Source organism: Protopterus annectens, chromosome 2.part1, assembly GCF_019279795.1.
Source record: "Protopterus annectens isolate FY-2018-M chromosome 2.part1, PAN1.0, whole genome shotgun sequence".
Classification (NCBI taxonomy): domain Eukaryota; kingdom Metazoa; phylum Chordata; order Ceratodontiformes; family Protopteridae; genus Protopterus; species Protopterus annectens.
In genome coordinates, this window is record NC_056729.1 from 1,654,086,169 (window position 1) to 1,654,104,592 (window position 18,424).

The 18,424-nt window shown below is 37.5% G+C and overlaps 1 protein-coding gene across 9 annotated transcripts in view; it reads right to left on the reverse strand.

Moving 5' to 3' along the window:
- AGRN (agrin) overlaps positions 1-18,424 on the reverse strand; it is a 3,161,231-nt gene that overhangs the window by 456,387 nt on the left and 2,686,420 nt on the right. For 8 of the 9 annotated variants that reach the window (XM_044063082.1, XM_044063083.1, XM_044063086.1 and 5 more), the window contains 2 exons: positions 10,983-11,088; positions 8,917-9,309 (listed from right to left, as the gene is read on the reverse strand). In XM_044063082.1, coding sequence (XP_043919017.1) covers positions 8,917-9,309; positions 10,983-11,088 — 499 coding nt within the window. The remainder of the gene's footprint in view (positions 1-8,916; positions 9,310-10,982; positions 11,089-18,424) is intronic. The other variant, XM_044063089.1, reaches the window with a different exon arrangement.

Below are 18,424 nucleotides of genomic sequence, written 5' to 3' on the forward strand. Positions count from 1 at the left end.
TGCCAGATGATTCAAAAGTACGTCCTGGCTTTCTGCCTGAATTAGACAATCATCCAGGTATGGGTATATTTGAATATTTCTTTGCCTGCAAAATGCAATAACTGGAGCTAGGCACTTTGTGAATACCCTGGGCGCAGTAGATAAGCCAAACGGCAGTGCAGAGAACTGATAGTGCATGTAGCCTGCTTTGAAGCATAGGTATCTTCTGCAAGATTCCCTGATTGGGATGTGCAGGTAGGCTTCCTTTAAATCCAGTGTTGCCAACCAGGCATCTTTGCCTATCATGGGAAGCAACTGGTGAAGAGTTAGCATCTTGAATTTAGGAATCACCAAAAAGGTGTTTAGGATAGAAAGGTCCAGGATAGGATGCCATGAGTTGTCTTTTCTGGGTACCAGGAAAAGTCTTGAGTAGAAACCTTGTCCCTTTTCCTCTTCTGGTACAGTCAGAATAGCCTTTACTCTTAAGAGAGACAGTACTTGCTTTTGAGCCTCTGCCCACTGATTTGGGGGAAGATCTCACCAACTGTTTGGGGCTGGTAATGTGTGGAAGTGAAATCTGTATCCCTGGGAAAACCTTTCCCCCTAAAGGAGCAGTCAGTTGAGAAGTGCTTGGAAGTTTTAAAGTTAAGTCATTGAGACAGCTTACCATAGGGGGGAGTCTTACTACTCCCTGATTTGGAAGTGGAAGCCCCCCACATTTAGTCCTGTGCGTACCCTGGGACTGAAGCCTGGTTGTTCTGCTGGTTCTGGGTTTGAACTGAGAAGGCCTGGAAGAGGCAGGAAAGGACCAATTTTTTGAGGGCCAATGCCTACTTAATCTTGGAGGCTGCACTTGCAAGAAATCTTTTAAAAGTTTGCATATATTTAGCTTTTTTCTCCATCTTTTTAAGAATTTCTTCTGCTTTGTTGCCGAATCAAAACCACATTGCAAAGTATGTTTTCCAACCTGCTCAGCAGAATGCATTAAATCCTGTAAATCCTTATTTTCAGCACAATCAGGAATCAACATAATTTTCTGTTTAAGCAATCCAAGAATATGCTGCTGATACTTTAACATATGAAACCGGCAATTTAAGACCCTGATGGCCAAGGTTGCAGAGGTGTATACCTTCTTACCCCATCTATCCAGGGCCCTGGAATCTCTATCAGAGGAGGTAGGATGTTTGGCAGTAGTGGCCTTAATGCCCTTGGGTCCTGTGAAATGGTTTCAGGATCCGCAGTGGGATTTTTAAAAAGGAACTTGTGAGAATCAGGAGCCCTGTAATATCTATCAGGTTTTCTGGGAGCGGGAGGTAAAGAGTCAGGGGCCAAGACGATCAATAATGTCCAGCACAGGCCCTTTCTTATTTGCAGTGGTGATGGACAGGTTGACAGATGAGATTAGACAGGAGGCCCCGTGGACTATGATGTTTGCAGATGACATTGTGATATGTAGTGACAGTAGGGACCAGGTTGAGGAGACCCTGGAGAGGTGGAGATATGCTTTAGAGAGGAGAGGAATGAAGGTCAGCAGGGCTAAAACACAATATATGTGTGTAAATGAGAGGGAGGGTAGAGGAATGGTGAGGATGCAGGGAGTAGAGTTGGTAAAGGTGGATGAGTTTAAGTACTTGGGATCAACAGTTCGGAGTAATGGTGAGTGTGGAAGAGAGGTGAAGAAGAGAGTACAGGCAGGGTGGAATGGGCAGAGAAGAGTGTCAGGAGTGATTTGTGACAGACAGGTACCAATAAGAGTGAAAGGGAAGGTCTACAAGAGGGTAGTGAGACCAGCTATGTTATATGGGTTGGAGACGGTGCCATTGACGAAAAGGCAGGAATCAGAGCTGGATGTGGCAGAGTTAAAGATGTTAAGATTTGCACTGGGTGTGACTAGGATGGACAGGATTAGGAATCAGTATATTAGGGGGTCAGCTCAGGTTGGACAGTTTGGAGACAAAGCAAGAGAGGCGAGATTGCGTTGGTTTGGACATGTGCTGAGGAGGGATGCTGGGTATACTGTGAAAAGGATGCTAAGGATGGAGCTGCCAGGTAAGAGGAAAAGAGGAAGGCCTAAGATAAGGTTTATGGATGTGGTGAGAGAGGACATGCAGGCGGTTGGTGTGAAAGAGCATGATGCAGAGGACAGGAAGAAATGGAAACAGATGATCCGCTGTGGCGACCCCTAACGGGAACAGCCGAAAGAAGATGATGATGATGATGACAGGAGGGATAAAGGCCTGTGTTGGGGCAGGAGTAAGAAATCGCTAAGCCTCTTTTTAGAATCAGAGTAATCCTGGCTTTCTCAGTGAAAATGCTCCCTAAGAGTATGCAAGGTTTCACCAAAAGAAAAATCCCCTGGGGGAGAAGCAGAGGGAATAGCGTCCTCTGCATCAGAATCCTCATAGGTGGATAAGGGTAAATCCTGGTCATCAGAGGAGACAGAAATTTCAGAATCCTGGTCAGAAGTATCATAAGCAAATTCAGTCTTGGTCTCTTAGAGGGGGAAGGTTGGCTTCCCCTGATTAAAGTAATAAGGTCTTCAGCCATTCTTATCATTTGTTTTTTAGGCATAGAGGCCTGACCATGCAGTCTGGGCGTCGGTTTCCTAGGCATGGTTCGGGTTTTAGGCCTTGAAGAAGGAGATGGCGTCGGTTTAATATGCAAGCCAGTAGGCATGAATACAACCTCAGAAGCCAGTGCCTGCAGAGCGGCTCCAGACCCATCCAAGGTAGAGACATCTGCAGGTTCCACAGTTGAAGCATCTCACAGCATAATCCACATGGGTCTGAGTAGAGGCCTGCGAATTTGAAGTAGCGGGTATCAGGGGCTGCGAAAGTGCCTCACTGAGTACCGGCAAACTGCCGACTAGCTTATGAGAAGCGTTGTCGGCAGCTTTGGACCTAGGCAGCCTGTCTCTTTCTTTATCTTTGCGTTTTTTCAGAATGTCGGTAGTCTTACCGAAGACATATCTGGATAATTGAACCGAGTACCAAAATATTTAGAAGCAAAAATATACAGACGACGAATAGTTTGCAGTTTAAATAAGGCACAAAACCGACAGTGAGGTACGTTGTGGTCAGGGCCTAGGCAAGGAATACAGTACAAATGAAAATATTTATGAGGTACTTGCTTTCCAAAAGAAGTACAATTATTGACTTTTAGTGACATTGGTTTAGAGCAAGAAAAAGTTTCCCCAACGGGGTACTTAGCTTTAGTTGAAGACTTCGGTTTTGAAACTTGAAAACTAAAATTTCAGGAGTCAGCCGACCGGCACTTGCGAACTGCTTCTGCTTCAGGCACCGCACGGCAAGAAAGACAGATGTAATGGTGTTGGCTGCATGCTTTATACCCCTGACTACCTGACATCATGGAAGATGAGACAGCAACCGACGCAGGACTCAAGACTTTGATAATCAGGCTGACTGAGGGCTACTGCAAGCAGATAACCCAAATGTGATGACTGCAACAGTGAAACACGAAGAACATCCCAAATTTTCAGGTCACAGATGATGGGAATAACAAAATCTTGTTTTAATTATATGAAATATTAATGCCATTGTCTGTTGACACAACCCAAGATTTCTACTAAGTGGCAGCCTAATACACAGTATAAGGCTTTTCAAGCCTTTTGCTATTCAATAAATGTTACATGAAATCTAATATATTACAAGAAAAATTATGTCACAAAGAGGAACAGTCCGATTTCACTGTCCATCATTTTCCCATACCAAACAAGTGACCGGGAAGGAATATCACCTGGGACTGGGCAGTGGAATGGCTGCAGTCAGATACCTGCTAACTATAAACAGAAGAACACAAGTTCCTGCAAAAACCACTGGTCTGCAAGTTTGTAGCACAATATGATCTCTTCTGATGTGGTACTGTACTGATGCAGAGCACACCATGTAAACAGGCCTTGAGGGGACTTGTCACCAGGTCAAGAGGTTCAAAGCTCAGCGCTCTAACTGCTACACTACATATCGTCAGGACTGTTAGCAAGTTCCCTTAGCCTCTCCGTCCTTCAGTTGGGCACACAGCATGAAAAGTCAGTAACAGGCTACAGTGTAATATTGCATCTCAGAGGACAACTTCTAGCTGTAAAAACTCTTAAGACAGAATTCCAGTACTGACAAAACTAAAAGGAAGTAATCAAATCCAAAACTCCTGACCAAAACCATGTAGGCTATGGATCGAAATTAGCAGTTTGCTATTTTTTTTTTTTTACTTTGATATATAAAGCAGAAATTTAAAAAAGTAGTTGTAACTACAAGAACAAAAGTGTTTAATTTTATCCAAACTTTACCCACCACACCATTTCAATATACTCCAAAAGGGTTACGCTCATGGGTAATTACTAGGCTAGCTGCTTCTGTGGGCCATTTTAAGCCTACTAATTTCCCTTCCAAAGGTGTGAATCAAACCCTGTACTTTGTTTTTATAAGGTAAACACCTGGCCTAACATACTGGACTTGCCTCGGGTGCCTAAGTTTCCTTTGTTTCATTCACTGAAACAAATTCAAAATCAGATTCAGACTGGGTAATATACAATGGGAGAGAGTCTAACACTCAATAAAACATGGGAATTAAATGGCTCCATCTTGTTTACACAATTTTAGTACAAAATGTATTAGGTTAAAAAGCAAGTAATTTACTTGGACATGCCAACCTGGTTTACATAAAGAACATTTGAACAGATTTACCCTAAGGGTTAGCTAAAGTGCATCTGTGGCCAGTTAATTTTCCCAGTCCTTAACCCCAATTACAAGTAGCTGTAGCATTTAATTTTACCCTCTGGGATGGTGTCAGTAAAGACAAGCTAATGGAAAATTATATAATTATAATGTTGACATACATTTCAGTCCTAAAAGTAAGTAAAGCAATTAGCACCAAAGCATTTTAGAACTGGCAAGTAATTACACACAATACACCATTTTCGTTTGAAATAATAAGTAAGAGGAAGGTGGCATAATACTGGTAACTTCTTTGAGAAGGGGTTCACAGCACTGTATGGCTGGAAAATTCCAGACTTCCCAAATGGTCTGTATCCAAAGGGTTCTACATTTAAATATGTAATGCTAAAAATGCAGAGCCTGGAACTATAGGCTGCAGAAAGCTAGTCAAGGTTATGAAGCTACAGCAATGAGCATCCTGCATGCCATTGTTTAAGGGGTAACATAGGTTCATAGATCAATACTAGGCTAACTGGGGGACAGTTTAAGCCTAGCCAGTTACCCCAATTACCCACATATCTTGGGGCAGCATGGCTTTATTACAAAGACGAAGAACCCTGGTATAAAACAGAGCTGATGCTTCCAGCAGGGTCCCCCTCATAATTCTGAAGCTGACAATTTCAAAACTTAACGTTTTTAAACTACTTTTTGTCCTTAACTCAAGGACCAGCAATCCAGAGGTGGGACACATAAAGATAATGTGTGACATATTGACAAGATGCGTACAGGGGATGCAGCAATGCTACAAAAATTTATTTTTTTTAAATTCCGACTTGCTAACAGTCCCATGAACATTCAGTTCTTTAATATGTAAAGGCTACTTTACAATAAAAAGTGTGAATTGTACAAGACACGGCTTTTTGATATGTAACAGTACTAGTTAATATTATACTCTGGTTATCTTTCACAGAACAGGCCCTTTGTGATGCAACATCTTGTTATCAGCTCAATCCCATTTAATAAAGGGTGCGGAGATGGCCAAGTAACTTGTTCATGGTCATGCAGTGAGATATTGACTGTGGTCACCTAAGATCTACAGAACTGACCTGCCATTCCCATTAGTGCACTGAGCACTTCCACTTTTGAAAGGCACTGTTTTTGCATAATCAGTATTTTTTTTTTACTTGAAGAGCAACGGTTTTAAATAAAGAAATATATAGAATTCATTTTCATGCAGTCAAGATAAAACAAATACAAAGAGAAGTGATATAAACAGCTGGCCTTTTCTATTTTTGACCATATCATACACTACACAAAAATCTAACCAAGTCCCATAACATGGATAGAGAACTAAGTTGAAAGAAAACTATTAGTAGACGTCCTGACATTACCAATTGCTCTACCCAGAACAGTTCAGCTCGATAAATTGAGCATAACTTTCCCAATTAATTAAACAGTCCTGCGTTGTGTGCTGGTGTTTTTTTCTTTTTTCCCCATTTTTTGAGTACATCAACATGTTGTTCTATCTGCCACGATGAACGTTATAGACTGGTTAGTGCTACTGTTATAATCGAAGGGATGCTGCAGCGACCAAATTAATGTCTAAACCAAGAACAGTTCCAACAAAATGGCTAATAAGGGAGAAGTGTCACAGAATGTTATATTAACATATAAAAAAGGGTCAAAGCGGTGATATAAAAGTCCGGAAACAGCCACTTCAATAAGCCCATGGTGTGTACATTAGAAAAGCAATAACCACACTAGCAGTTAGATTTGGTTCCCTCATAAGAAAATATATTTCTGGGTAAATGGCAGGGTTCGCCTGGAATAACAGAAAAGTTGCATGAAGTAAAGGACAGATTTGGACATTTAGGAGAAGACCAGAACAGATATACCACATCTGAAGGAAGTACAATCCTATGCAATTATTTTAGCAGCAAAGACTAGCAACTTTAGTGAAAAAAAGAAAAACGATCTCTGAGTCGGCGGTTCAGGCAGATGGTACACGAAGCGACAGGGAGAAGAACTACAAGCTTCTTTTAAGGATTAAGGGCTTTCAAAACTGCCTGGCAGATGAAATCTTAATGAGTATCATATTCAATCCATTCAAACAGAAAATGTAACTCAGCACTTCATAAAATGTGAGTCACAGAAAAGGTCATCCAGGAAGTAGTAAAGAAATGGTTCAAAATGTTTATAATAGAAAAATTAAAACGTGACTAGAAAAGCCACAGAACATTAGAACCAAAACCTACTGAAATAATTGCACCAGCTAGGCTCAACCCACCATAATGCACATAGCCTTCCAAGGGCATATAAGTCATCCAATAGGCATGCAGCTGATGGTTCTAAGCTGGTGGGATTCGATGTAGTATAGGGTGTCAAATTTTGCAACAAAAACTTTTGCACATATAAATGCAGATACTGTAACTACCGCTATATATATTCTTGAAGTGTGCATATAGAATGCTGTTGCAAATAAGTAGTTTTATTTAAGCAAATAAGATATAAATACAAAATGTTTCATTAAAAACAGACAGGAACATTTGTTGTGTTATCTGTAGAATTGTTTCTAGCACTGTAAATGGGACTTTTGCCTTAAGAGCAGAGAGAAGTATTGTGGTATTGGCTTCAGTACATCTACAGAATACAAAAATGTATGCTATACAAGCAGGAAAGGCTAAGGTATGCCCACACAGAGTGCTGTCTGTCCTTCTTGGAGCAGGACTTGAGGTCCAGAGTAGCAGCAGCTCTAGCAGAGAGACAGTGGAGTGCATGAAGACCTGGAAGAAGACACCAGCAAGAAAGTGGATTTTGTTCCTGTTCTAAAAAAAAAAAAAACAGAAGAGAAAAACAGAAAAAAACATTGAGATTCTCAGAGCGTAAGAGAGAGAGAGAGAGTGTGTGTGGGGCAGGCCTACTGAAAGACACTGTATGACATCCTGCCGAAGGTACTCAATGTGAATTGTTTTAGCCCATTAAGCTTTTGGTTTTTGGAATACCTACATCTTTGTATTTTTGTGCAATAACCTATGTTGTTTTCGTAACACTGGTGTCTCTCCTACCTTTAATATTCATGTTTCACTATCTATCTCTCCCAACATACATATATACACATATATAGTGTGTGTGTGTGTGTGTGTGTGTGTGTGTGTGTGTGTGTGTGTGTTTACATTTATATTTATATATATATATATGTATGTATGTATATATATATATATATATATATATATATATATATTTACACACACACACACACACACACACACACACACACACACACACACAAGTGTGTGTGTGTGTATGCAATACAAACAAAATAAATAGAGAAATTAAATAAAAAATGACCTCTCATCACTGTTAGAAGAAGACTCCAGCAGGAAGCTGGAAATTAGTGGTAAAACAAAGACTCAAGAGAGAGATAACCATAAGTAGAATCTATTCCACAAAATCCACCAAAAAGTCAATAAAGTCTGCTTAATGGAACAATTGTAAAGGTTCTTAGGGGTATTAGTGCAATTAACACAAATAAATAATGCTAACCAACATGAAAAAAAGTTTTCTTGTGTATTTTTTCATAATAAAAACAGCAAAAAAGTGCCTTTCAAAAGTATGCTTATCATTTTAACTTTATGCAATACCCTACCTGGTCTTATTCCCACAGCAACTGTCATTTTATTCACAACAAATGGATATACCTCTGAGTCAGGGAAGTAATGCTATAAATATTATCAGAATATCCTGTTACAAGCAACTTTGGCTAAAAGTTACAAAAAGAACAGTTTACAAATGATCTCTTTACCACACATGACCCCAGTTACAAAAATATTGTGTACTTAAATATTCTTCATAAATATGGGAGGGTGTGTGAAAATAACTGCCTATTCCTGCATGAGCTCATGACACATAAATCAGCACAAAAGACACAACAAACAAAGTCTAGTGGGATCTGACTACAACTACAACAAGGACAACACAAAGAATACCAACAACCACAACAGAAAACAATAAATGTTAAGAAACTGAAGAAAATAAGTTAGTGACACATCCAGAAATGGAATCATTAGTGAATGTTACCAAGTTTGGTCACCAGCACAGACCTGAGAACTATCACTAAAAAGAATGACCACATGCAGAGACAGACGTACTCAGCAGAAGTGAAAAACAAACACCAAATATCAAACACAGCCCAAAAGCTGGGAGTGGAGTGCAACTGAGGACAACAAGAATGGAGGAAACCTAGTTTCTATCACAACAAGGCAGTTACCAATTGGATCCAGTCCACTAGCTTCTCGGTCCCCACTAAGTTCTGTATCCCCACTAAATTCTCCACTGCCAGACTCAGCAGATGACAGCTGGGTTGTGATGTCTGTCTCAGGGGTTGTTAGGGTGGGATGGATAATAGGATGGTGGGGTCTCCTCCCACGGCCCGATGGTATGACATTTACAGCACTTGGCAAGACTTCATCTGGTTCAAGGATGCTAGTTGTGGTTTCCATTCCTTCTGGCGTGATCATCTGGTATGGCGTTGTGGTGGAAGGGAAAGGAGAAAGTGGTGCAGGTTTGAACAGTCTGGTTGTCTTGTGACTGGAAGTGGTAGTGGAGACAGTTGTGGTAGAAGCCAAGGGGGATGTTGTCAGGCCTGCATGTGGGATAGGATCTGAGGAGGGAGGAATGAAGCAAGGATAACGTTAGTTAGCATAACCATTCATGTCAACCACTTGCTTATGAACATTTCTTCTTAAAACTACTTCCTGTTTCAGTTTTTCATGTATATCCCCAATTTTAAGGAGAGAAAAAATATTCAACAGTTTCCATGAGGAGCAATGTTATAAGCTCAAACCTTTACAAAAATGTTGCAACTTCAGTACAAAATGTGAATTTATATTTACATTTTGAAATATTAAAGGTATAAAGCAAAGACTCTTAAATATACAATCAACAATCAATATCACTTCACAAAAGCCTCCAAAAGTTAAACAGACATTAATAAACTCTGCTTAACAGTACAGATTATATACAAAATAACACAAAACATTCTTCTGAAATTAGATCCCTACACTGCCATCTACAGGAATGGACTAAAACACTGGAGTTGAAAATTAAAAATATTATCTTACTAATCATTTTTCTTTATAGGTAGATTCCTGAAGAAGTCTGGAAAAATGTTCACCAGCAATTTCTCATTCACAAATTGAATTTAAGGATAGTGCAAAGTATAGCCAATTTCAGTAATAATTCTTAAAAATCATGATTAGGAAAACAAATTCTCCAAACAGATTCTGTTGCTTCCCTACCTGATGCCTTATTTCAATTACAGTATTTAGAACATAAACACAAATCCAGCAATTGTTGGTATTAAGATAAAACCAGTGAGGCACATACTGCATTACATAACTATAGTACATGGAACATATAGTCCAGCACAACTACAAAGCTGCCAATGCATTCTGGGTTTAAACTTCACTGCATAGCAGGATACATACTCATTTCTACGTAGTGTTTGTCCTGCTTATTTTTAAATTCTGGGGCTACCACTCTCAAAAATCCATCCTAACAGACACAGTGCTTGCATGTTACTATTCTGAAATTATTTTACTTAAGAACTCTTCATTCCTGTACAGTTCAACAAAAAAGTCTCACTTTACCTCCATTAAAATACACCAAGTTCTTTAAAAATCTCTGCTTCCATAACAATATAAACTATTTAACAATTTAAAAAAATGCACATCAGCATTTTATGTAATATCCATTATTCTTTTTGAGTTTTGTGCACATATCCTAGCTGGTATAACTACACCATATATAAATGGATCTGTAATGAAGACTATTTGTCTCACTTAGTTGATATTTCATATCAAAATCAAACAGTGTTTACAAAATTGTGTACTACTATAAAAACATTTTCAATTCACTCCTCAATATGGGGGCTCTGCCTCCATACCTATGACCAGTCTCTCACTTGCTCACTTTCTCTATCTATATATACCGTCATGATTCCATAAATTCACATAAAAGGAGAAGATAAAACAAAAAGAAATTCACCTTTTCCATTTTTTCCAACTTTTGCATCCTCAAAATATTATTACACAAAAGTTGTGACAATGTAACCACTGAAAAACTTAAATGTAGACAACAGAAGTAATTCAATAAGTCATACATGTCACTTCAAATCTCAGTAGGAAGGAACTTGGCAAACACTAATGTTCCCATATGAGTACTACAGTGTCCTTAAGAACAGACTACATCTTGTTCAGAAAATTAGAGTAACTTAAAAAAGAATTGCATAATATTTCTGCTGTGGACTGCAAGTGAACCAGTAGTAAATCTGACCTTGACACTGTCCAGGGTGTTTGATAGTGATAGACCGTCCCTGACGACAAGCAATAGTGTTGAGCTGGCACTGATCAGCATAGGTAACACCATCTGATCCGCATACCTGTGAACATTTAAAAACAAAGACATGCAAGTTCTGGGTAGCATTTTAGTTCCAAAAGAAAAATCATGACCATTCTAAAGTTGATACTCATCTGAAAGTTAAAATTTTATCCACAAAAGTAAGCATACAGAAAACAGTCTTATCCTAACACAACAAAATGATTTACCTATGTCTAATTCTGTAAAGTGTGGTTGGACAATCTGAGACTACAATGTCAGAACTGCCAATTTTTTGAGATAGCACTCAAGACATTGACCTATATCTATTTTCACTTGCAAACTACTCAACATCATGTATCTTATCACATTCAAATGCTTCACACAACAGCATTCCATTGGTCAGTCTACTACATAACAGCATTCCATTGGTCAGTCTACTGTACCAATATTCCCTTTGGTCATTAGCCAAATGACAGATCATATGGCAAGAACAATCTTAACTAAACTTCTCTTAGCGGGGAAACGGTTTTCACCAAAATTCAGTTAATACATATATCACGCAGTCTCCTAGAATATCTTTGAAAATGTGAAGCAACCTAAGGTCAACTGGCTCTCAACAAATAAATGTATTGTTAAATCTGAGTCTCACTTATCACAGTAACACATAATTAGACCTAAGCCATTCCTTTAGAAATAATACAGTGCTGCCCAGGCAAGAAACAGTCCATGGTAAGAATTTAAATAACTCTGTATAACAAGAGTAAAATTCTGGATTAACCATCACACTTCATTTTACCCCCAGAATAATAAATACAAATATTGAAAAGCTATTTTTTAAATTACATGTATTAAATTAAATAACTCAACACTAGCAACATATTAAACATGATCAAAATATAAATAATAACTAATGTGGTGAATTCCACACGGACCTTCCGATAAATTCTTGAAGGAATGAAAACACCAGCATACATGTATGGCAGCAATTTCCAACCTTGCACCTTAATAAGCCTCCTCAAACAATGCAAGCCAACGGAATCACTTACTGATCATTCACGAAATGGAATCAATTTGTGACAGGCCTCAAATAACCCTTCCTGCAACTTGTACTACCTACCTAAACACACACACACACACACACACACACACACACACACACACACACACACACACACACACACACACACACACACACACATATTTTTTCAAAATCATATATATCTGGTACCCCTTACATATCTTACAATCTGTTTTTCATATTACATTTAAAAGTGAGACTCCCAATCTAATTACTAATTAACACAGATACAAACTTAACCCTCTAAGAGGTGGAGAAACATAGCACCTCTACCCTTCTATGCAAAACAATGTTTTTTTCTGAGTACCGATAAAACATTACATAGGCAATGGAGGATCTCTCACCTCCATCTCACAGGAGTATCATAAGCAGATAACAAACAATTAGCTTACCTGCTAAAATCTAACAACAGCATTTGAAACTGATGGGTTAGCCCTTTTAAATGATATGTACAGAGCACTAGTAAATAATCTCTTACTTTAAGTAGTTTACATAGTTATCACATAAACAGCATCATCATATAACTAGTCTGAAAAAAAAACTGATCAGTCAAACAATAGCCATGCTTCCAATGCAGAGTCAGCTATATACAATGCACTTAATTCCTATTAACTAAAATGGAAATAATAGTTGCTTTGGACTACGCATACTTATTAATCATTACAATGGAATATGTTTTTACAAAGATAAGCAGGAGGTGGACTGGACATTCTAAGCTGGCCATAGGTGTGAGTGTGCATGACAGTGTGTGGTGTGGAAGCATACTGTGGCAGGGCTAGCCACCTAGTGGTGTAAACCTTGACTGTCGATGATTGTCACTGTTGAAGTGACACCTTGGCCCCATGCGCAAAAAATGGGAAAAGGGGGTTGTGGATGATTGGATGGATGCATGGTTGGATGGATGCCTTTAGCTCCCATATGTACAAAAGATTGCACTGTTAGGGAACAACCCCTGCCCCTAACTACTAAAAGACATTAATATTATAATATTAGAAAAGAAGTGAAGACCCCACATCAACTATTCCCTTAAAAATACTCTTCTTTTCAATCATACTGATAATAGAATTAGTATGAAACATTCTGTTCCCTAAAAGTAATACACAATGACATTCAAGACAAATAGACCAACCCTATAGGATGAATTGTATACCACAGGCTCACAGGTAGTTCGTAGACATGCAGTTTAGCAGACCATTGAAGAGCTTAATCCAGTTTTCCAATTGTCCCAAAACACTGAGCGGTTAAGTGACTTTCTCATGGTAAAGAGATAGGCAAGTATGTCCAAGGGACTCCAATTCCACCCCACAGGAAGCAGTTTGCTGACAGTATGATAACAGCTCATAGTCCAAACCTTAATCTTATGTTCTAACTGCCCATATCTTAGCAAATTACTATTGATGGATTAAACTATCATAAGTCTCTTCAACCAACATTTAAATTGACATTAGTCTGAATAAACAACAATTCAATGATGAAATATTCATATATTAAAGGCATGGCCAGCTAACCCAAATATATTTTAATCTAGATCACTATTACATAAGAGAAAATGCAGTTACTCTGAAAAACACATTTTCCAAGGGACGATGAAACTCTAATAATAAAATTAAAAACAAAGATGTTAATCCTAAAAAAAACACGTGTTAAACATTTTACTAAACATACTCTTGATTTATTGAGCTACTAAGGTAAATAGACAAAAGCTTAGAGAAATTTCAAATAAACACAAAGTTATAACCATTTTAAGAAAACTTATTAGTCCAAAAATACCCAGAATGTATGGCCACCTACATCCAGATTAACTAAAAAAAGAATAACAGCTTCTTTGACAAACACTAATTTAGTACTCATTACAATGTGGTCTGTTTTCCTATATAAGCAAAAGCCTAAACCTATGTATATGCAGATGTAACTTACCTTTTAGAAAAAAGTGTATAGCTGTGTGTGTTTGTTGTCAGTTTACAGGGATTGGGGGTTAAATGTATTTAGTTTCTTGTTTCTTGAGAGTTTTCTTTGAAGTAAAAAATATGGGAAAACGATCCATCTGACAAGCTTTAATGTGTGCATGCAAGTCAAAAGTTGGAACTGTATACTCAAAAGGACTGGCATGCAGAATACGGAAAACTAAACAGTTTATCAAAAATGACTGCCTTGTCAATTTTATCATGGAATGTTAGTGGCACTGCCGACATAGACAAAAAAAAGACTACTGAATAATGTTAATAAGTGTAGAGTACAAATAGAAATTTTACAAGGGACACATTTGCAAATAAATGTGGATCTTAATTTAGCAGAGAAAGGACCAGAATGAATATTCAGCAGAGTATCAAGAACAAAGGAAAATGGGAATAATAAAAATGATTGCAAGAGTGTCTCCATTAGTGACAGAAGAGGAAAAGAAAGATGACAGACGATTTGGGAGTAATAAGGAATTATTCTCAGGGAAGAATGATTACACTGTCATGTATTTATATCCCACCTAAAACTACTTTTGCGGAGCTTAAGTGATTTTTTGAGGAGATAATTAGCTTTCATCAGGGAATATTATTTACAAGTGGGGACTGGAACCTGATAATACTGAGTATATATCAGAAGGGCCTAGAATGGTAACAAAAGAAGGTAGTTTTATGAAGAATTACATGAGCATATTTAGAATGGAAAATGTGAATCTTCTAGTAGAAGCTATACAGAACTTACATATTATTCCCTAAGGTGGAATAAGTAGACTGGACTGGACAGAAAATGCATTTCACAGGAGCAGGGATATTTAACTGAAAGCTCTGAAACACATCCAATAAAGCCTATATTAAAGATGCAAGGCGATGAATTAAAAATAAGACCCAGATGTGTTCCTCCGTATTCATTAAAAATAGAGGAATTTAAGGAATAGGAAGTAAAAATGACATGAGAGTTATTAGGGAATATAGACATTTCTTCAGAAATTATTGCTAGGGATGGGATGAATAAAAGTGGAGCTGAAAATTTGGTAGAAATAACAGAAAAAGAGAGATGGGGAAGAAATACTAGAATTGTTTAGAGGGATTGTTATAGAATAAATTATTACAGAAGAAGGGGAATCTCACAAAACAAAAAAAGAAACAATTGCTGAGTGGCAAAAGGAAAATAAGGGAGTATATGGATATTATGCATAATTTTAGAAAAGTTGCTGTGAAGCAAGTATGCTTTGATGAGCAACTCCAGAGTACAAACGTTCTTTGCAAAACAACTTATGCAAGAGAATATTTTAAGGGCTATTGCTAAATACAGGGAGCCTGTGACAAAAAAGTAACCAGAAATCCTTTAGAGGTACAATATTTTGGACATTTTATGAAACTCTGTATAAAGCATTGGAATGGAGAAATCAAGAAAAGACACAAATGTATAAATTCATGAAAGACTTAAATATGCCAAGGTTTATATGAGATACGACTTAAGTTCAAGACTTAATAGCAGATAGGAAGGGATGAAATAAAAATGTGCAATCAGTTAACATGGAAGTCTCCAGTAACAAATGATATTCTTGTGGAAGTTTGGAAGTTAGGTTGAAAGAAAGTGATAATGATCTGGAAGGTTTTATTTAACTATATCTTAAAAAGAAAGACAGTATCTGCATTATGGAGAAAGCTGTGATGGCCACATAATCCAAAGAGGGTGAAGACCCATCAGACCAAGCTTCTTTTAGACCAATTTCAATTTTAAACTATGATTATACAGCGTTTACAGCTATATTAGCTGAGAGAATGGCAAAAATGTTACCAAAACTGATAGATATGGACCAAAGTGGTTTTGTGGACGGGAGGCAAATATTTGACAACATTAAGTGAACACTGATGATCCAGATGGAAGCAGAATGTAATAAAATGCCACTGTTGTTGGTGGGCCTTCATGCAAAGAAGGCAGTGGATAGTGTCAATTGGGATTTTTTGAGTAAGGTAATGTAATTTGCATTCCATTATAAAATAATAGGATTAATTAAGATATAGATGAATGATCTAAGGAAAATAATTAAGGTGGGAGGGTTACTCTCTGACAAGTTGTATTTGAACAGAGGAACCAGGCAGCGGTGTCCCCTTTCTCTGCTTTGTATTTGCTTTATACACAGGCAAAAGAAATAAGGGGCTCACAAATCCAAGGCTATAACTGATATGGTAATCAAGAACAGCTGGCTTTATTAGTAGATGATATTATTTCAAACTTGATAAATCCAAATAAGGAAATTTCTGTGTTGTGGAACATTTTGAGACAGCTTCAAGTCTTTTTCAGAATATGAAATAAATGAAGTTAAAACAAAGACTATAGTGGAAAACTATGCGCCCACATATGAATTGGGTCAACATTACTTACTGTACATCTATAGGGACATAAGATGAAGTATTTAGGTGTACAGAGTAAAAATGATATATTTAGCTGAAAGTTCTTGAGTAAGGAAATGGTTAATAATATACAAGTGGTAAAAATGTTCCTAGCCCATTAAAGCTGAATTAATTTATTTGGAAGGGGAAGATGGGAACACTTAAGTGGGATAAGCTGCTCCTCTGTAGATTAAGGTGATTTCGGACTATCTGAGTTGAAATTATTCTCTAGAACTATAAGCTCATGTATACAACACAAGTAAAATATTGAAAATGAATGTAGAAAGGCATGTTGATGAAATGGAGGGCATTCACAAAACAAGAAGAGTGTGTGATTTTGGATGCAGGCCATTAAGAATTAATTATGGAAAATTACTATAAGAATCAAAACAAAAGCACTTATTTTGCAGGTGACCTTGTGTTCCCACTCGCGCAACTCCACATACACTAAATCTTTGATTACTCAGCCTTAGATTAACAGAAAGCTTACTTAAACAGAATGTTCTGTGACCTCAGTTACTACTGCCTCTACTAATACAACATGACTCAGTATTTCAATCCCAAACTATTGTTCCCTAGGAACAACACATAGCATGTGACCAACCTTTTCCATAAAATGTAGAAGGATAAAAAATGGTGATTACAAATGTATTATTCTGCACTTAAAGTTTAAGTGTTTATGGTGTTTTTGTGTGTGACTTGCTCTAAAGACAACATATGTCCTCTTTGTGCTCTATTTGTATAAACATTTGAGGCTTAAGCACCTAAATATTTTTTTGAAACTGAAAAATATATAAAACATATCTTAAAGTACCACTGTTCTGAAGGTGAAAGAAAACCTTTAAGTACCAGCCTGAAAGGCACGTCATAACACTAAGTAAAATCACAATACACAATTGGTAACAAAATAAAGGAAACGAGACTGACTCTTTTGTCCATCCTGAGGAAGTCGAGATATATCTGTGGTATGATGTGGTAGAAAATGGACGTTAAGCTACATTGTTAGCCAAGGATCTTATTGCACAGACCTATGCAATGCCCACAGATGAAGGCCAGCTAAAAAAAGCAAAATAGCATTAATTTATTTATTTCGATTTCTTGACCAGGATAGTCTGACCGGACAAACATCAGCAGAGGCCCAGGGAGAAAAGTTCCATGTTTAATCAGTAAATAATCTGCGAGCAAGGGAAACATAACAAAAGAAGAGCCGTAGTCTACTTATGAGTACAGCATTTTGGGGAGAAGTAAAAAATGTTAACTCCTGAAATTATTTGCACCGTATGTTTCATTTTTCTCTTGAAAGTCGCATAGCACAACAGTGAACATGAGACTAAACTCTTTCCTGCTGAGCAGTTCTTGACTCTGTCCCATCTGTTATTTTTTATTTCTTCTAAACACTTATTGATATTTTTTTTGTGGCTCTGGCCCTTTATTTTCTTTTGTTCTCTCTCTCTCTCTGTCTCTCAGAATTAATGACTTACTGACATGCGATTATGTGATGTGAACTCATTAGGGAGTTGCAGAGGGTGTTTACTACATGTTACTTAAATTTCAACTTGCCACAGAAATTGCAGCCTGGGATATACTGATAACGTAAAATAAAGATAATCTTATCAAAAGCATTTTTTTTTGTAATAAGCATTTACTTCAGTTTATGCCTGTGACATTAAGGAGGCTGGTTTAATATCTTGTGCAAATAAAAATTATGGTGCATGAAAGCATTTAAAAAATATAAAGTAAGAGACAAGATTTGCCCAATGTAGTCGGATTACCTACTACAAAAGTCATAAACCTGCTTTTTTCTCTCTGCAGCATTAGGATAACTCAATACACGTCCATGCAATTTTAAAAATGCTCCTGGGTGTTCATTGTTTTTGTGCCCTTAGAAAGGTCTTGGTCATTAATGAAAATTAGTTACTTTCTGAAGAGTACATCTAGGACACATTACATGGAAGAAAGAATGTTGT